The sequence below is a fragment of the Grammomys surdaster genome, unplaced genomic scaffold (genome assembly GCF_004785775.1).
Source record: "Grammomys surdaster isolate TR1022 unplaced genomic scaffold, NIH_TR_1.0 125408, whole genome shotgun sequence".
NCBI lineage: Eukaryota > Metazoa > Chordata > Mammalia > Rodentia > Muridae > Grammomys > Grammomys surdaster.
In genome coordinates, this window is record NW_021620278.1 from 316241 (window position 1) to 337264 (window position 21024).

The window sequence follows — 21024 nt, forward strand, 5'->3', positions numbered from 1 at the left end:
ACAGCCACCACCTTATCCTGTCTGTCCCACAATGATGCCAATCCCATCCATTTTACTTGACTCTAGAGGCTGGGACTACTATGCCTGCCCCCTCCACTCTATATCCCAGTAATGGTGTCACAGTTTAGTTTTACCCCTTTGGGCTGATTCAGAGGGATCTTTGAAGATACAGCCTGAAGCCTGCAATTTCTTTTCTTCAGCCTTTCCTATGTCCCTCAGTGACCTCTATGAATGGTCATCTGTGTCTCATCCTTGGGTTACTTTGTTAAATCCCCTCCACTGCCCTGTGTTGTGACACATTTGTGGTTTGGGATAGACTCCTACCATCTTTACTATCATTTTACTCTTGAAAAATTAATTCATGGGTAAATGGATATTTAGATAACATACTGCATAAAAAGAGACATTGGTGAATGAACTAGTAGGTGTATAGTTGGATGGGTGGATGGATGCTTACATGCATGCATATCCAAATTTCCCCATGAGAGGGCAGTTTCTTTTCTTTCTCTCTGACTCATAAAGGTCACTTACTGCCATCTGGTGGTAGAAATATGCATGGTAGTTCTATAGGTAAATGTATTGCTATGGTGCCCTTCCTCAATCACAAACCATGAATGCGTCTCATCTATGGGGCATACCTATGTCCGAGCATATTCTCTTGCATGAAAAAAACATTAAACAATAGCGCTTAACCCAAGCCACCAGTTCCTGTGGAGGGTAAGAGCAATGCTATCTCAACACCTATTACTGACCATCTCCAGACCCTCTCCAGGTTTAAGGAATACACTGGAGAATAAGAAGACCCAATCCCTGGTTTATGAACCTATGAGTCAAAGGAGGAAGCTGAACCATGCAGGAGAACACACACAAAGAGGTGGTTTCAAATGTGGATAGCATGTAGAATAAACCATTTATATACATAAAATAAAATAAATTTAAAATACTACTTGCCTGGAAGACTGAGAGTCCTAATGGATTCTTGCTTTAGCACTCAGAGATTCCTCACCAGGGTCATCCTTGCTCCAGGCCCTGTGAGGCCTACAAGGGAGGTAATAAAGAGCAAACCAGGACCAACTTGAGGCTTTGGAAGGGAAAGAAAGACTTCAGGGTGATAGAGGAGGGAGTGAAGCTGGGCAGTTCACAAGGTCTAGAGTCCAGGTCAGGATGAGTAGAGATCTTTCCTTTGGCAACACTTAAACTCTCCCAGAGTTTAAGTTTTAAAAATTATAAACTTTTAAACCCATGCCCAGGGCCTTCCCCAGACTGTTTCAGCTTCCTCTGGGATGGGACCAGGCATCTTTAGTGCAAAGAGTTGCCAGAAGGCTGAGACTATAAAGAACCATGGACACAGACACTGAGTGCCCAGGTAATTGAGACTGAGTCACCTAAAACTCTCTCTGCTCTTTTAAGCTCTTCTCCTTTGTGCTAACAGCTCATATGTCAACCCTAGGGCCCCCTCAATACTGGAATTATCTGGCCTGATTTTTAAAATACTAGTTTTATGTTCCCTGCTACAATCATGCTGATCCAATTGATCAAGGTAACCAAGTCAGATGATGTATATTGACTGCAGAGTGCCTTTATTTGCTGATGGCTAGGGCTGGGAGCAGCTGAGTCAGAGGAGTACTTGAAGCCAGGCAGTGGTAGCACAACTTTAATCCCAGCACTAGGAAAGCAGAGGCATGTGGATCTCTGAGTTTAAGGCTAGCCCGACTACAGAGTGAGTGAGTTCCAGGACAGCCAGGGCTACAAAGAGAAACATAGTCACAAAACAAACCAACAGAGAAGTTCTTGATACAGTGGGCCAGAAAGACAAACTATCTAGAACTTCAGATGTATTAACCTACTGTTTAGAAGGTACTATTCATGGAGGCTGGAGAAATGGCTCAGTAGTAAAGACCACTTTTTGCAGAGAACCCAGGGTTGGTTTCCAGGACCCACAAGGGTGGCTCACAACCACTTGCAACTTCAGCTCCAGGGCAGCTGATATTTTCTTCTGGCTTCTGTAGGCATCCATATGGTGTCTATGCACCTGTGTGTGTGCACGCACATGCACACACACACACACACACACACCACGTAGGGATACATGTACATAAATAAAAAATTAAAAATCTATATTAAATGCACTATCTAATCATTGTTTATCTTCCAATTAGTCAATCCTAATATACAAAATTATTAACACTCCAAGGCTGTCAATCCTATCTTCCCACTCTCAGCATTGTTCACATTCAGAAGCTTGATATAAGTAGCTGGCTGTGCCCAAAGATAGCTGGTGAGGACATTTCAGAGGAGGCAACAATAGGGACAAACAAAGGACCCCACGTTCACAGCCACATAGCAGGCAACATCCTGAGGCTGTGGTGAACACTCTTTTGTGAGCTAGATTTTACTTGGTCTCCTCTTTCAGACTGCTACCAAGGCCTGCATAGTTTCTTGGCCCAGAAGACAGATTCAGTCCTTCCAGAAGTGGGATAAGTAGCCGGGGACACTCAGTTATTATTTTTTCTTTCCATTACAATGACTTCTACCAGAAATATAAAACTGAAGAGACTCATGGATTCAAAGGTTTCAGCCTATGGTCTACTTGCTCCATTGCTATGGCTCTGTGGTAAGGTGAAACACTATTATAGTAGAGGTACTTGGAAAAGTGTCACTAGTCACCCATGGTGATCTGGAAGCAGAGAGAAAGAGACCAGACCAGAGTGGTTAAGAACAGAACAGAGTTCTCTTCAAGGTACAAGCTCTGTGAGCTCCCTCTAGCCATCTTGCAACAAAGCCATCAAACTCTAAACCCATCAGCCACAGTTTCCTAATAAATCCAGAGCTATTCAAAAGTTCATGTACCAAGTCTTCCCTGAAGCACAGGCTACATTCTTAGCTTTGAGTGCTCTGATGTAATGATGCCATGCAATATAATTGTTCTTCGTCTTTTTGGACCTTTTCTAGGGGGAATAGATTACATGGTTTGTCTGAGAATCCTGTTTTTTTTTTTTAAACAGAAGTTCAAACATAATTCAAATATAAATTCAAATTATAAATTGAATAAGGAAGTTTGCAACAGAGATGTTTACATGTGTTTGAATTAAGAGTAATTATCTGGCTAAGCATGAATTACCTGCTACTGGCTTCACAGATTCACGGAGAGTTAAAAATTATCATTTTTGTGACTAAGTTATCATTGACATTTTTTTATTGATAAACCCAGTAAATATTTTTATCTTCTATCCTTACAACTACAATAATCCATCAATTCCCTTTTATGATCCTTGGTTAATTGTTCTACAACCTTTTAGAATGTGTTTTAAGTTGTAAATGTCTTCTTTCTATCTCAAAAGAAACTACCTCATGACATATGAAGACTGGAAAAGTTCTAATTGCAGTTTTCACATCAGAGAGGGCTTTAATAACATTCTTATTATAAGGGGCTTAATAATTACTAATATAATTTTAGGAATTTTTATAGGATCACCATTGAGAATTAAGAAATCATCTATTTGTCTCTGTAGCATTACTACAAGACAGTGCATCTTCATTGATCTGCAGAAATCTGCCCAAAAGGTGGGCTAATACCTAGTGATTGTTATTATATTTAATAATAACAGGAATAGCATATCAATAGCAGAAATCTTTCTGAAAGTGTAGTCCCTTTGACCTTGCATAGAAGGTCTCCTCCACTGTAGTTTTATAGTCCATGATTAAACCATCTCAGGGAGATTGTCTGCAAGTTTTTAGCCTCTTCTACATGGCTCCTAGCAACTATAGCTATATACAGCTATATAACCTCAAACTTCTGCTCCTTCTACTTCACTCCAGCTCCTGAGGGGTGGTACTACAGGTATATACCACCATACCATGTTTATGCAATGTGAGAAGTCTGCCAATTGAGGACACCCCAGCCCCCCCCCAGGAGAGTTCTCTAAAGGAATGTAGACACAAATAAAGCTATGTACAAAGAGCATAGAAGTTATGATGATCCCAGGAATCAGAATATCTCTTCAATATATTAGAAGAAGGAACAAAGATGCTAAAGGTGACAATTAAGGTCTTGGTTTTTGCTATGGTAATGACGTCTCAGGAGTTCATTGAATGGTAAAAAAAAAAGTCTACCTACTGAAGACCTACAGTTCAGGGACTGATTAGGAGGGTGATGTAAAAAAACAACTCAGTAGGCATTTGAGTGTATGGAGGATCAGCTAGGGTATGTTTTAGTTAGGTGACACCATAATAAAAAACAACTCAGTGAAGAAAGGGTTTATTTTGCTCACAGTTCCATATCACACAGTTCATCATCAAAGCAGTGAGTACAGAAACTCACACAGGGTAGGAACCTGGAAGCAGGGGTTGATGCAGAGCCCATGGAATGGTGTTGCTTATTATTGTTTTGCTCAGTCTGCTTTCTTTACAGCACTCAGAACCATGAGCCGAGGTTGGCATCACCCACCATGGGCTGGACTCTCCCACATCAATCCTCAATCAAGAAAATGCATCACAGGCTTGCTTATGAGGAAGCATCTTCTCACTTGAGGTTTCCACCTCCAAAAAGATGCTAGGAGTTTCAGGTTGACATACAACTAGCTAGCACAGCACATCATTACAATTTAGGATGTTTCTTTAAGAAACCAAAACGACTCAGCAGGACATAGATTAGAGAAGAGTGGAAAAAGAACTTAAAGACTCAACTTTAACATCTGCCTCTTGAGAAACACATTCAACTTTGAGGCTAGTGCACACTGCAGCTGTTTCACTGGGATAAGACTGAACCTTTCTGATGACTTTGAAAAAGGCACTATTTTTCGAATAGCCAGTGATTTACCCACAGTGGGTTTCCACAGTGTCTGAACATGAACATCACCACTAGAATCCATGGATCCAAAAGCCTCCCTGACAATGAAGGTCTCATGAACCATACCCTAAATGTAAGCTGCATGGATACCTATTACAATACTGCTCAGTGTATCATTTTGCCAGATGTTTACAGAGTTCTGGGCCATAGACCTGGATTGTGATACTGTGACTAGTGAAATGACTTACCCAGAGGAGGGGATCTGTAACTGCCAAAGAGCCTCAGTGAATAGTGCCTTGGAGGAGATGCCTGAGAGAATCTGCATTTGAGGAGACTTTTCCCCTCTCCTCTTCTCTGCCATACCCCTCCCTTCCTTTCTCTTCTGCTCCTCTCCTCTTTCCTCTTTTTTCCTTTTTGTTTGTCTTCTCTGAAAGCAAGCAACTTAACTCTGCCATCACAGTCTCAGCTCCCCGTCGCTGTAGCTAGGCAGGTAGACCAGCAGGACTTTTAATTGCCATTTTTCCCATCAATTCAGGTTTTCCTGCTTTTGATGACAAATGTTTTGTTTTCTATTTTTACTTATAGATTTATTGGGATATACACATGCTGTGGTGTAAAGGTCAGAGAGCAACTTTCTAGACCCTATCCTCTTCTGCCACCATGTGGCTTCCAGTGAATTCAGGACAAGCCATGAAGCTTAGATACAAGTTCTTTAATCTTTCTGGCCCAGAGCCCATAGCTTTTAGGTTACATTATTTTCATCATCATCTCTGTATCACCAGAGGAATCTGATTAGAGAATCCCAGCTGTTTTGACACTGGGGAAATTCTTCAGATTCACATAAGGAAAAAATGGGGGAATGACTATTCTTACTTGTTCAATCATTTTAAGAGGTAATCAAAGTCAGTCTCACATGCCTAGAGGACCATGTTTAAATGGACATTACCCACCTCTATGCATATCAGCATATTGTCTTTTCTCTTTCTCTTCTGGTAATGGAAGCTTCCTGACTACCATTATCCTTTTGCTGTTCAGGATTGTCTAATGCCTCAGTTCATTTCCTTAAGTTACTGAAAGCCTATGGGGTTGAACTCTCCCAGGTTGTGGTCTGTGGAGAAAGCATCAGAAGTTTAGCTGCAGCTGTCATCATTCGGACCTTATTGGGCAGACCAGATCTTTCACAGATTTGAGCCCACGTCCTGGTTTATTCAGTCCTTCAGGAAATCAGTTTCCAGTTACCATCATATCTGCAGAACCAACATGTTCCATTCCTCACCAGAGACTTCATGTTGACCTGCCTTTTTAGGTATCTAACCAATGACATCTCCTAGAGAGATGCGACACTGTTAGGCGCTTATGTTCCCTCAGACATCTGGATGAAATACAAGAAGTGGCTTGGCTCTGACAATATTCTCAAAAAGTTCAGGAACAAAATTCAGCTAACTGAGTTTCCTGGACATTTTAACAAGGCTCCCTATCTAAAATTCAAACGCTTTCTGGATCTAGGAATTTCATCCCTTGTAGCAGATGATGAAGTCATTGCCCAACTTCCAGAGACAATGCTAGTGAGCATGCACTGGGACATTCTTTGAGATGACAACTTGCTCTACAAGAAATATTTGGAAGACCAGGAGGTCCTTGTGACCTGGTATAGTGTAGAGGATGGCTTTCATGGATGCATATTTTTTAAAAAAGTAAGATTTGAGCTTTCTCTTGTTGCCAGAGAATAAGAAATGTCATTGCCAGTGTCACACAGGGCATTTGAAGGGTTATACATGGAAATGAGTGGTAGAACTCTTGCTTGCCACACATGAGTCTCTGAGTTAAATGTCTAGCACTGCAGACTGACAGAGCAAGATGCATGCATACATACACAGACGCGCGTGCACATAACACATGCACAGAGAGAGAGAGAGAGAGAGAGAGAGAGAGAGAGAGAGAGAGAGAGACAGACAGACAGAGAGACAGAGAGACAGAGAGACAGAGACAGACAGAGAAAGATGGAGAGAGAGATAGATAGGTAGATGGTAGATAGATGATAGATAGATAGATAAATAGATAGATAGATAGATAGAGTAATGAAGGCTTCTGTCTCAGCTACAAATTTAACTGACTTCCAGTTTTTTATTAAAGATTTTTCTTTTAAAGATTTTATTTATTTATTTATTTATTTAATATGAATACACTGTTGCTTTCTTCAGATACATCAGAAGAGGGCATCAGGTCCCATTACAGAGATGGTTGTGAGCTACCGGGTTGTTGCTGGGAATTGAACTCAGGACCTGTGGGAGAGCAGTCAGTGCTCTTAACCGCTCAGTCATTTCTCCAGTCCCAACTCCCAGTTTTCATGAAAGAAAATGTTGAGTTGGTACATGGCCCAGGGGAAAGAGTAAGAGGGAAATAACAGTCTACTAACTGGAGGCTTGTAGCCCTAACCATGTCTACTAATGTTCTCTATCATTCCTGATGATAGAGTGAATATGAAAGAAGAAAGAAAATACTATTATATTTTCTTAAATTTTAACTTATGTTCTAAATCAATAGATGTGAACAAACAGTAGGACCACGAATAGTGAAGTCTGTGTACTCAATAACAAAACACTCTGGGCCATACTCCTGCTAAAGGAGGCTATGCCTCTTCATTGATGAGGTCAAGGTTATTGGTATCAGAACAACACATTTGAGTTCACAAGAACCTCACCCTCAATTTGGCTACCCTTGGGATGGGTGATTGTATATTAAAGAGACATTTTCAGGAAAGAGAGGCAGAAAATAGAGAGGAAGGAAACTAGAAAGAAAAGGTGAACTATAGAGAATTATTCCTGGGCTCAAGCCTTTAATTAGACATTCAAAGTCATATCTCAGACTACCAAATGGTAGTCAGAACCAAGATTGTTCTGGGCATCTCTGGAGGCCATCTGGAAGATGAAATGTTTTTATTCTTATTTATTTACTTTTATGCATGTTTGCCTGTATGTATGTATATGCATTGAATTCCCTAAAACTGTAGGTAAAGATGACTATGAACTGACTGACACATGGATGCTGGAAACTGAACTCCAGTCCTCTGCAAGAGCAGCATATGCTCTTAATTGCTGAGCTAGTTCCATTTCCTTTCTTAAAAAAAGAGCATGCATATTCATATCCCAGATGGTCTCCAGACCATTTTAAGAAACACATTTTCAAGCTCAGCCAAATATTGAGTTGGGGGACAGCCTGGGTTGTGTTTTTGTCTCAAAAGGAAACATTTTTCTGACTTTTAGATAAGGTCTCCCTATGTACCCCCAGATAGCCTCACAATTGAAGAGACTCTTCTCCCTCTACCCTGGTCAACACAGCTCTTCCTCATCAGAGGAAAGGTAAGAACTTCTCCTTTTCATGGTGGAGGTGGCCTAGTAGTTTGTGTATGGTCTGTCTTTTCTATGCACCTATAGGAGTTCCAAGTCCGACTGCTCTCCAGAAACAATGAATTAATGAAACTGGAGCTACCTAACCTTCACTTTTACACAACCATAGCTTTTCTGAGATCAATACTAATAATCACTGTTGATGCTATTGTGACAAAACAACCTAGAAAGCAGCTAACAGAAGCAGAGATGCAGTTTGGAATAGCTAGAGGAAACAGACATAGTTTGGGACAAAGTTTCAGAATTTCCCTTTCATCATGACTGGGAGGCTGTGCAGAACTGAGCACATTATATGGAAGACAAGAAGCAGTGAGAGAAAATGCCTAGCACAGGCTTCCTCCTGTTCAACTTCAAGTACAGTTTTTAGGATGTTGTCACATACATTCAAGGTGCCAGTGCAAGGAGAGACAGAGAGGAGCAGTAGAGAGGCACAGTGTCTGAGTATAAGGCTCTGTGTCTTTCTTCCTCATGCTCCTTGTGGTACGCAGTACAGTTTGGCTCATAGAAATATCATCTCTTCCCATTTAAGCTTTAAGCTGCCACCCTTCCTTGTCTCTGTGTAGTTTCTTTCTTTCTCTCTTATAAGGGTACCCATCCTTGAATGTGATCTTCTCCATCTCCACCAGTGCAATATCTCATGATCCTTACACTAACTTAGCTTGATGACACACAATGACCATTACCTGAATGATGGTCACCTCCTATACAGGTGGTACATTTTTTGAAGACAAGCATCAATATTTTGCCAGTAGCTAACATGCATGCCCATTCATGTGTACTTGGTACCTAAAACTTCTTAGTGTAACATAAGTGTTTCTTTATATCTCAAGACAATCACAAATATGCTGTTTCTCTCTTCCCTTCTCTACCCCACCACCAAGGAGTACTAATGACAGAGGATGAATAACCTAGAAGGACTGACTTCTTATTGTTCATACTAGAGATAAAACCAGGGCCTCTAGTGTGTTATCACACACTTTACAAAGACCCTGTACCATAGCTCTCTGAGTGCTACGGTACTCAGAAAAAGGTGGCATATTAATGACTATTTTGAACTTTGTGAGTCACTGGATAAGAAGATTCTTGTAGTGACAAAACAAGTCCCAAGAGGAAGGAAAAACCCATACCAGAGCATGGAAGGTGAAAGATGCTCTAGCATCAAAAATCCAACAAAAAAATGGCTGTGGACTCAGGCATTGGATTTCTCATTTTACCTATTTAAAAGTGTGCTCAGTGCTAGGAAGATGGCTCAGTTCAATAAGCATAATGTGAGAATTGAAGCTCAGAGCACTTAAAATCTGGACAAGTATAGTGGCAGGAAGGCAGGTAGGAAGGTAGACACAGGGGATCCCCAGGTCAAGCAGGATAGAGCTGCTGTGCTCCAGATTCAGAGAAAGGCCATGCCTTGGTAAATAAAGTAAAAAGCAACTGAGGAATATACCTGATTGCAATTTATACACACATGTCAACACACATACAAAAGAGGATATGTGTGTGTGTCCATAGACACACAAAAACATGCTTATAGAAATTTTTTTATTGGATATTTTATTTACATTTCAGATGTAATCCCCTTCCCACCACAGCAAGGAACCCTATATCCCATGCCCCCACCTCCTGCTTCTATGAGGATATGCCCCTACCCACCCTCCAACTCTCACCTACCCACCCACGATTTTTCCCCACACTGGGCTGTCCAGCCTTCACTGGACCAAGGACTCCCTCACCCACCTATGCCTGACACTATCATCCTCCCCTACATATACAGCTGGAGCCATGGGTCCCTCCCTATGTTCTCCCAGGCTAGTGGCTTAGATCCTGGGAGCTCTGGTTGGTTGGTATTGTTGCTCTTCTCATGGGGCCGCAAACCCTTTCAGCTCCTTCAGTCTTCTCTCTCACTCCTCCATTGGGAACCCTACAATCAGCTCAATGGTTAGCTCTGAGCATCCACCTCTGTATATTTCAGGCTCTGGCAGACCTCTAAGGAGACAGCTGTGTCAGGCTCCTGTCAGCATGCACTTCCTGGCATCCACATCAGTATCTACCTTTAGTAACTGCACAAGGGATGGATACCCAGGTGGAGCAGTCTCTGGACAGCCCCACCTTCAGGTTCTGTCCCACACTTTGTCTTCATATTTTCTCCCATGAGTATTTTGCTACCTCTTCTAAGAAGGGCCAAAGCACCCACACTTTGGTCTTCCTTGTTCATGAGCTTCATGTGGTCTGTGAGTTGTATCTTGGATATTGCCAGCTTTTGGGATAATACCCAATTCTCAGTGAGTACATATCATGTGAGTTCTTTTGTGATTGGGTTACCTCACTCAGGATGATATTTTTTAGTTCCATCCATTTACCTAAGAATTTCTTAAATTTATTGTTTTTAATAGCCGAATAATATTCCACTGTGTAAACGTATCACATTTTCTGTATCCATTGCTCTGTTAAAGGACATCTGGGTTCTTTCCAGCTTCTGGTTATTATAAATAAGGCTGCTATGAACATAGTGGAACATGTGTCCTTGTTATATGTTAAAGCATCTTCTGGGTATATGTCCAGGAGTGGTATAGCTGGGTCCTCAGGTAATGCTATGTCCAATTTTCTAAGGAAATGCCAGACTGATTTCCAAAATGGCTGTACCAGCTTGCAATCCCACCAACAATGGAGGAGTGTTCCTCTTTCTCCACATTCTTGCCAGCATCTGCTATCACCTGAGTTTTTGATCCTGGCCATTCTAACTGGTGTGAGGTAGAATCTCAGGGTTGTTTTGATTTGCATTTCCCTAATGACTAAGGATATTGAACATTTCTTTAGGTGCTTTTGGGCCATTAGAGTTTCCTCAGTTGAGAATTCTTTGTTTAGCTCTGTACCTCATTTTTTTAATAGAGTTATTTGCTTATCCACTTTAGGGTGACATGTTTAGATTAGCATCACTTAGACTTCAAAACATGTGAATGTGGGACATAAGGGTGGATGAGTCCAAGGAGCAATTGTGAAACTCATTTCTGTTATTAAGCAAATGAGGCTAGAGTGTAGAGAAGAAAGGTGAGGATGGGGTAGAATGGGTTATTCCAGACACTGCACAATGCCCTTCTTCATTGTGGTTCACCACCTCTCTAATCTCTGATTTTACACCTGAGAGGAGAGTCACAGAGTGCCTTACATGACTCTGACGAATTTCCTACAGCTCCAAGGACTTGACTGTTACTTGGCATCACTTTCCAGACAACCCCTTCTCCAATACTGTGTGTCCTCTAACCAGGTTGGTGACTCCCTGGGTGGTGTGATGACAGACTATTCTGCCCTGGGGACATTGTACCAGGGCTCCACTGCTGCTGGCATGACAGGAGCCTCTCTGACCTGGCATTTGCTGGAATCAGTTCACATGGGAATGCTTCCAGTATCTATATAGGCTATGGTGCTCCTTTGAAGGTTATAAGGCACCTGGATTTGTGTATGAGAAGTTCCATGAAGTCTTCTCAGGGTACAGGTTTTCCTCAGCTCCCTTTGAAGGAATATGAACACCATGCTTTACTTGCTGGGATTTCTCCTTACTACCATGTGTCTCTTGGTCCTGGGAGTCAACGTGTGGGTTCTCATCGATCACCTCCTTACTATTGATGTGCCTCCTTCCATCCCACACCCCATGAAGTTTCGGATTCTACACTATTGCTTTCATCTGACAACCACATGGGTAAATTTTGTTTCTTAATAATCATGTCCTGCCAGGGTAGACTGAACTTCAGCCTGAGGAAAGCATTTTGTAAAGATTCACATTGTCTAATAGCCAGTGTGTGTTGGTCAGTAGTGATATGCCAGGCAAGGTGCTGAGGACTTTTTAAGAGCAACGTGTGTTCCCTCTCACTTCTTTGACTTCATGCAAGAAGAAGGAAAATAAGTAGTTTACTAGGAGGCACTCAGGAAGGGTTTATTGAGGTCATCTAGCCTCCTCTCAGCACAGACTGACTGAAATCTAGGTCACTCTGTTCCTTCCTTCTTGATATAGGAATATGTTAAAATACCTTCCCAGAGAATATGGCTCAGGAACTCTGCTATCCCAAGAATATCTCAGAAAAGATGGCAAATGCTGTCTTTCCAGTAGAGGTCATGGAGGCTTTGTGTAGGGTCCATCCAAGATCCAGAGCATCTTCTAAAGTCATCAGCGCTTCTTATAATGAGAGAGAAGAGCATGTAACAATACAATAGGAATTAAATATGACAAATGAGGTCCACTGTTGTGCCTTGCTTTATCCATGCCTCTTCTGTCTATGAATGTGTTTAGAACTGACAGATAATTCATTAATTCAGTCACAGTCTCAGCTCTACAGTGGTTACAGAGCTGAGCTGCTCATTATGGAGAGACATACATAGCTCTCAGGGTCTAGTCTTGCCTCTTTTCCTTTTGGGAATTACAGCAGTCATGATCTCAGATTTATTAATGATAACCTCCCCATCAGCTGTCTTCTCCACATTTGGAGAGTATAATGCTGTCACTCTCCAAGGTCATGGTTGATGCTCAAGAAACAAAGAAAAGGCAGTCAGCCTTTGAAGAATTTAGTTTGTTCTGATTTCTAAAATGTACTTCCTTTATTCCATTCAGGCAAGCCTGAAACAGATGATGGTTGCTCCCTGTTTCATGGTTGAGGGAACTGCAAAGAAGAGCATAACCAATTTCCCTTAAGTACAAAGTTTGGGGAAGCAGTGTAGGCTGGAAGTAGGTATTTTAGCTGCAAAGTCCATGTAGAGGGATCTCAAGTCCATGACATGTTCTGTACCAATCCTCAACTTTGCTGTGAACTCTGAATAGGAGACTACCCAGAGTCATGTGGACCTAGGACCAGAAAGATTGGTTTTCCTCTCATTCCCTGAAGTGATGGGTAAAGAATGAACAAAGGCTCCACTGTTCTTTGGAAATCCAATACAGCATGGTGGAGATGAGCTAAGACTGACATATAAGCAAGCTATTGGGCCACAAGTCTTTTCTACAAAGACTGCCAGAAAATGGCTCTTCTTTCCTTACTGTTCAAATCTCCAATGCCCTAGATGTTTGTGAACAGCTTTGGATATTCATGCATCTTGGGAGAAACCAATTGTACCACATTCAAGTGGAAGATTTGTGCAGATCCCACAGTTGAGAAGGGCAGCTACAAGGACAGCATGTGAAGAGTAGAAAGGAGAGAAGCATCTTGAAATTCTCCAACTGTTCTCTCTTTTCTACAGGGGGATATACTTGAGAAGATGAATATTTGCTCCATGCCCCAATTTTTCAACTTTGTACATGATAGCCTTGTGTTGAAGGAGAACCTTGGTGTGTTTGTGAAGGACCTGTATTTTGGCACCATCCCTGTGAGGCTATTTCATCCCAAGGCAGCCTCTTCCAAACCCCGGCGAGGCATCATCTTCTTCCATGGAGGGGGAGCATTGATTGGCAGCTTGGGTAAGAAAAATCCCTGTAGTACAGAAGAATAGAGACCTCAGAACCTTCACAACTCAACCCACTTTCCATAATGGTATCTTGGGAGGGAGTTAAAGCAAGCAACCATTGGAGCTCCTTTTAATCGGGAACAGATTAAGACTGAAGGTCATGTCAGCCAATGTTGTGTCTCCATAACCATGCTGTCTTCAGTGCAACATCTCTATTGATGTAGGGACAGTGATGGACTACTAGGGCTTCCATTGATTAGGTGTAATGCCAAACTCCCATTTCCTTTTATTCCACAATGATCCCAAACCCATTCATTGCTCTCAGCTCCAAATCCATTGTCACTTGCTCACCCTCTTCAGTCCTGAATCTAATAGTGGTCCTACTGCTCCATTGTCAACAGCTGGTCTTGTCTCCACACCTTAAAGATCTTTAAAAATACAGTTCAGGACTAACTATTTGGTATTATATAACCAAATAGTGTTTCTTCCTTGGGAAAGACATTTTTTTTTCTCTTGGCATTCTTTAGTTGCCTGTAATCCTTTGTGTAAGGTTGAGGCCTTGTTGGCTTTCCTTTGTCTAAGTTACTGTGTCTTTTGTTGCCATCTAATACCACATAGTTCTGAAAAAAACCATACAAGTAGTATTATACAGACTATTTATACTTATATATTTAGGAATATATGTACGTATATGTAAGTAACAATCATTGAAGAAAGAGACCATACATTTTAAAGAGAACAAATGAGTGTATAGGTGGGGGGCATGTAGAGGAAAGGGAATATTTTATCTAAAGATTCTCCTTGCCACTCTGAAGTCAGACCCTTAGACCAATGGATCCATTCATGTTATCTTTCTTGTGACAAGAACTTTTCACAGAGCTTACTTTGTCAATGTTTATTCTTTGTCTGTTCCCACCTACCATGGAAACATCAAGAGTGCAGGGGATATCAAGCATGGTGGTACACACCTTTAATCTCAGCCCACTGGAGGCAGAAGCAGGTGTATCACTCTGAGTTTAAGGCCAGCTTGGTCTACAAAGGCAGTGCAGCCAGGGCTCTGTTACACAGAGAAACACTATCATAAAATGTATTACCAAACAAACAAACAAACAAACAAACAGACTGGAAAAAAAAGTTCAGGAGAAAACTGTGTGCTGTATCTATCTGTGAAGTCCCCGAGTCCAGAGAACTAGCTTCAGTGCCTGCTCTCATTGGCCTCCCAATCAAAGTAGGAAACTGGATGGATATTACAGAACACAAATGGGAGGGTGCATGGTTTTAGACTGAACAATGTGGGCATAGAATAAGGAGTTACTTAGAGTCACAGCACCTCAATGTTTCTAATCAGTCAGTCTCTCCAAGAAAGTGAGATTTGAGGATCAAGGTATGGGAGGAGTCAATGCTGCATAGCTGTAAGGCATCTGCTGTAAGGCCTGGACTGAAAATAAGAGATTCCAGAAAGTCAGCCTCTAGGATAAACAATATTATACTTCAAAATAAGAGTAAGGAAGAGATGGTTCACAGGTTAGGACTGCTCACTTCTCTTGCAGAGGATCATAGTTCAGTTCCCAGGGAGTACATCTGGAACCTCACAAGTAATTCCAGCTCGAGGAAACCTGACATTCTCTTCTGACTTCCATACTCCTCAGGTCCATATACCCTCCACATAAATACATACACATAATTAACAAATAAATTCTTTAAAAAGACTAGGGGGAAAATTCCACAAAGGACAAAGAATTCATATGAAAACAGGAAATAATGAAGCTGAGTGCCTTGTACAAACACAATGTAGGAGCTTATCCTAAATATTTTCAGTTTTTATATAATTATACGGGACTGCATAAGGCCATTTTTAACACAACTATATAATATACTTTGAGCATAACCCCTCTGTATAACACTACATTCTGCCTTCTCACCTCATTAGTCTCATTTACCCTTTAGACAATTTTACTTCTAATTTTATATATTCATATATGATTTTATAAGTCTGTATAAAACCTGGCACCCACAAATGGGAGAAAATGGATAACATTTACCTTTATGAGACTGACTTAATGGAGGTAGATGCCTGGCTTTGCCATGTCATGGTTGACTGTGTGTCCTCAGGAAAAACAAGACTAGGAACAGAGATATCAGTCCATGGTCACCATATCAGCTCCTTTCCTGGTACTGTGTGGGGATTCCTGGGCCCTCTTCATGCAGTACACCAAGCCTGGTCTTCTCTTGCAGACTATTACCACAACCTGTGTGCCTTCCTGGCTCGAGAGACAGACTCAGTGTTGATGTCAGTGGGGTGAGTAGTCTCAAATGCTGGGTGGCTTATCTACAGCATAGGGGAAAATATAAGGAATGGCAGTCCTCGATGTCTTTGTCCCCAGAGAAACACTCACACATGGACATAGCATCATGCAAATGAGAAAAGGGCCTCATCATTGGGGGAGTGAGTGGGCTATCCACGGTGATAATTAGTTACCCTCATTCACTTTTTAAAATGCTATTGCAAATACCAAGGAAATAACCTAAAGGAAGAAGTTACTTTGACTCCTAGTTCCAGAAACTTCATTGCTTTATTGCTATTCTGTAGGGCAGAATATTTTCAGAGTAAAGGGGTATAATACATCATACCTTATGGTAGCCAGAAAGCAAAGAGAAAAGGGGCCAAGGACAAGGTGCCATTCAAAAACACACCCTGAGATGTCTATATCTTACAATGAGTCTTATATTTCAATAATGCTATCAAATTATAAATCAATTAAATTCCATCAGACTTCTGACATCAGACTTTTACAGTCCAGTTATATATCAATAATTTGGTCCATATCCAGGGAGCAAGTTGCTAACATAGACCTTTTAAGGAAGACTTTATACCTATACAACATCCCACCCTGCATATCCAAGACTGATTGTCAACTCAAAATGTGAAATGCAACTAGTTCAATAGTCCCTAAGTTTAATAGTCCTAGTCTTGTTCAGACATTCAATTTCAACGTCTTCTGCAACTTCGGCCAATTCTCAGCTATGAGTTGCCACATAATTAAAAGTGCAAATTCCATTCTTCCAACATTCAATGGCACTGGGCAAACAGCCTCACTCACAGAAAAAGAGTTGGTGTCATAGAGGGAAAAGCTAGGTTCAAGAAAGACAAAAACAAACCAGTGCAAATCATGTCTCATAGTTCCCTGCCCTTATCTGGGTGCATGGTGGAATGGTTTAACTTTCAAAGGATTTGGACTGTCATACTTCTATATCTCTGCTGGCTAAAGTCTGCTTGGCTGCCCTCTAAGCCTTCATCTGCTCTTTGCCTATGCTGTTCTTTATCATATTGTTCAAATTCCTATGATCTTCTATTTCCTCAGGTCTCTACTGGAGCAGAGCCTTCACCTCACAGGTTTACATATTCCTTCTCATGGGTATGGTGCATGAACCCAACTGTCTTATACTTTACTTGGTCTCCCAGGCTTACCTTTGGACATAGGTGGAAGCTTCCACAACTAAGTGACTATATTTTAAATGTTTGCATGTTTAACATTATGTGGATGATGCCTACCTTGCCACCAACTGCAACGCTAGCTGAGCTCCTTAGAACATGTCCATGTTGTACTTTGAGTCTGGGCAACTAGCTATGGAAATGAATCCTGAGAAGGCAATTTTCTAGGTAGACCATTGCAAGCAGAATACCCTGGCAGTACTATATTCTCAAGCTAAAGTTCTTCTACAAAGTTTGCAGTTTTATCCTGAAGTCTGTCATGGGTGAGGTCTGTCCAATTGCTAAAGTACCCTGAAGGATTCTTTCCCTCTGCCTCAGCACAAAGTAGTTTAATATTTTTATTTATTTATTTATTTATTTATTTATTTATTTATTTATTTATGTGTGTGTGTGTGTGTATCTGTGAGTACATGTACACATGTAGTTAGGGGTGTACAAAGAAGCCAGAAGAGGCCATAAGATCTCTTGGGACTATAGGCATTTGCAAGACACCCACTGTTTGTGCTGGGATCCAGACTATGGTCCTCACAATTGAACAGCAAGCACTCTTACTCACTAAGCTAGCTCTCTAGCCACTTGATTTGTTTTTAAAGGTTCTAAACTCTGTAACAACTGCATCTTACAACTCTTCTTACAAACTGTAGATTTTCTTTCTGTTCTAATTTTTTCTTAGTTCTCACCCGCTAAACGGGCTGGTGAGATGGCCCATTGAGTAAAAGTGCTTACTGCCAAACCAGTACATGCTCTTAAAACTACTATGACGTGAAATCAAATTATGAACCCACCAGTAAAAATGCTGGTAGCTTTAAGGCATGGTAATCTCTCAATGACTGGATCAACAACCTGGGCACTCAGATTTAAACAAGGAAGTCTTTTAAGGGGCCGTGTGATATTAGGAAATATTACATAACCTTAGAACCATGTGGGTATGCCAAGATAAGGAGATCTTAACAGGATAAAATTAAGGGAAGTATGCTCAAAAATTAACGGCTTAATAACTTCTATGCAAAGTCAAATTAAGTAAAATCAATAGAATTTCTTCCAGGGTTGGAGAGATGTCTCAGTGGTTAAGTGTATGTACCACTCTTGAAAAGACTCCAGTTCAGTTCCTAACATTCTCAACTATCTGTATTTCAGATCTAGGGAATCTGAAATACAATACCCTTATCTGTCTCTCTAAAGCCTATATGAACATGTACACATACACATACTCACTGTTTAAAACAAAAAAGTAAAGATCTTCTAAGTAAACAGACTTAATGACATAATGTAAATAGAAAAGGCTAATGGGGCACACTCATTAGAGCCTTTCTTTCTGAGGTGACCTGGAGTATTATGAAACAGCAGCAAAGGGTGGCTGGAAATCAGTCATTCCTGGATGGTGATTCTGCAAGTACTCATTACATTGCTAAATAATTACTGTCCTACTTTGTTTTCTGTCTCTGTGATAAAGCATTCTGACCAAAAGCATCTTAGGGGAGGAAAGGGTTTATTTGGCTTTCACTTTCAGGTCACAGGCAGGGCAGGAATTCTAGCAAAAAATTGAAACAAAACCATAAAGGAATACTGCTTACTGGCTTGCTCACATGCTCGTACTTAGCTATCTTTATCATACAGGCCAGGATCAGGAGCTTTGATCTGTCAAGGGACTTACTTCAGTGGACAGTGCCTGAGAGATATGCCTGAGATATACTGGCAATGAGGAAAGCTTTCTCTCCTCTTCTCTCCTTCTCTCCTCTCCATTCCTTCTTCCTTCCCCCTTCCTATCTCTTCTCCTTCCCTTCCTTCTCTTATCCTTTCCTCCTCTCTCTGTTGCTCCACTCCCTTTCTGCTCATCCCTTCCCATCCCCTCTCCTCTCATTTCCCCTCTATAGATTAAAGCAACTACACCTTGATTTCACTGTTATTTCCTCTATCTCTGCTTACAGGAACAGTGAGGCCAGCCAAACTTTCTGTTACCTCTTTTCTATCATTAAAGTTTTTTTCTGTCTTCATGTTTTTTGGTTGTGGACCTAGCCTTTAACAGTCCTTGTTCTATTCCAGTGCCAACAGTTTCCAACTTGCATGGTACATCAATAATATCTGATCAAAACATGGGTTTGAATAGAGAATTTCAGCAACTCTGACTTTTGACAGCACCTTCAAACTCATGGAGGGAAAAATGGGGATGACCATCTTCAATTGCTAGGGCCATGTAGAACATTAAATCAAGTAGACTCTTGAGTGAGTAGAGGATGCAATTCAAAACGCCTCCAGTAACTCCTACCTACATACTGATGTGCTATCCTCTGTCTTCCTTCTGTAGGTACCGAAAGCTTCCTTATTACCACCATCCTTCACTTTACTACGATTGCCTGAACGCCTCCATCCACTTCCTGAAGTCTCTGAAAGCCTATGGGGTAGACCGCTCCCGGGTTGTGATCTGTGGAGACAGCATTGGAGGTGGGGCTGCAGTTGCTATCATTCAGACCTTGTTGGGTAGAACAGATATCCCCAAGATCCGGGCTCAGGTTCTGATTTATCCAATTCTCCAGGCATTTTATTTCCAGTCCCCATCACATCTGATGAACAGAAATATCCCATTCCTCACCAAAGATTTCTTGATTACCTGTGTTTGTAAATATCTGGCGATTGATCGCTCCTGGAAAGATGCTATGTTGACAGGTGCGTGTATATCCCCTAGTGCCTGGAAGAAGTACGAGAAATGGTTAAGCCCTGACAACATCCCTAAAAGGTTCAGGACTGAATACCAGCGACATGAGACACCTTTTAATGAAGCTGCTTATCTAGAAACCAGACATACAATGAATGTAGACATTTCTCCCCTCATAGCAGATGACAAAATCATTGCTCAGCTTCCTGAGGCATTCATAGTGAGCCTTCATTGGGACATTATCCGTGATGATGTTTTGCTCTATAAGAAGCGCTTAGAAGACCAGGGCGTTCCTGTGACCTGGCACCATGTGGAGGATGGCTTTCATGGATGCATATTGTTCTTTGAAAAGAAGTTCTTCTCATTCCCCTGTTCCTTGAACATAGTGAATGCTGTAGTCAGTTATATAAAGAGCTTATGAACGACTGCTGCCCAGTGACAGAGCAACTGCTTAACATGCACAAGGCCCCACTCTAATCCAAAGCAGGAAAGAAAAATGAAACTTAAAATACAGAAATAAAATGTAGAAGATATGACAGCATCCCTGGTGTCTTAAATGAGAATGGCCAAGAAAAATTCTGGCCTGTGGGTAGGAGTGAGTCTCATTTTTTTAACCTTTTCTTTTATTCTTTTAATATATAAAATAGTGAATTTTGTTACATGTTTTATATACAAGTATTCCAAACTTTGCTCTTCTTTAATGCACATGACATATCTAATGCCCCTAAGTCCCCTAAATTCATCCTCAAATTCTCTCTTATTTTACACACACACACACACACACACACACACACACACACACACACAAGACAGGGACTCATTATGTAGGCCTGACTGGCCTCGTATTTGCTGTGTAGACCAGGCTGACCTCAAACTTCCAGAGTTCTGTCTGTCTCTACCTTCAGGTGTGTGTCACCATGCCCAGTACATCATTAATTCTCTAATGGTTTTTGCTGATGTAGCATAGAATCTTGATGTAGTTTTGATTTGTATTTTCCTGATAACCAAAACTGTTATTTTGTTTTCTAATATTTATTGGACACTTATGATTTTTAAAAAATTATTGTTTGATTCATCTTCCCATTTGTTGATTGGATGACTCAGATTTTGGCAATTAATCTTTAGATTTCTATGTATTCTGGATTTTAATGCCCTGTTGAGTATATAGTAGACAAAGATTGTCTCTGATTATGCACACTGCCTAATGACTGTTGATTATTTCCTGTGCTGCATGAAGTTTTCAAGTTTGTGAAATTCTATT

At 41.1% G+C, this 21024-nt stretch overlaps 1 protein-coding gene and 1 pseudogene across 1 annotated transcript; both read left to right on the top strand.

The window, feature by feature from the left end:
• The first annotated feature begins 1341 nt into the window (after positions 1 to 1341).
• LOC114637732 lies at positions 1342 to 6519 on the top strand (annotated as a pseudogene).
• Positions 6520 to 11655: 5136 nt separating this feature from the next.
• Positions 11656 to 20303, top strand: LOC114637746 (arylacetamide deacetylase-like 4). The gene is made up of 4 exons (XM_028786008.1): positions 11656 to 11887; positions 13414 to 13630; positions 15853 to 15916; positions 19416 to 20303. Exons 1-4 carry the CDS (start codon positions 11711 to 11713, stop codon positions 20182 to 20184), a joined length of 1227 nt encoding a protein of 408 aa, XP_028641841.1. The 5' UTR covers positions 11656 to 11710; the 3' UTR covers positions 20185 to 20303.
• Positions 20304 to 21024: the final 721 nt, after the last annotated feature.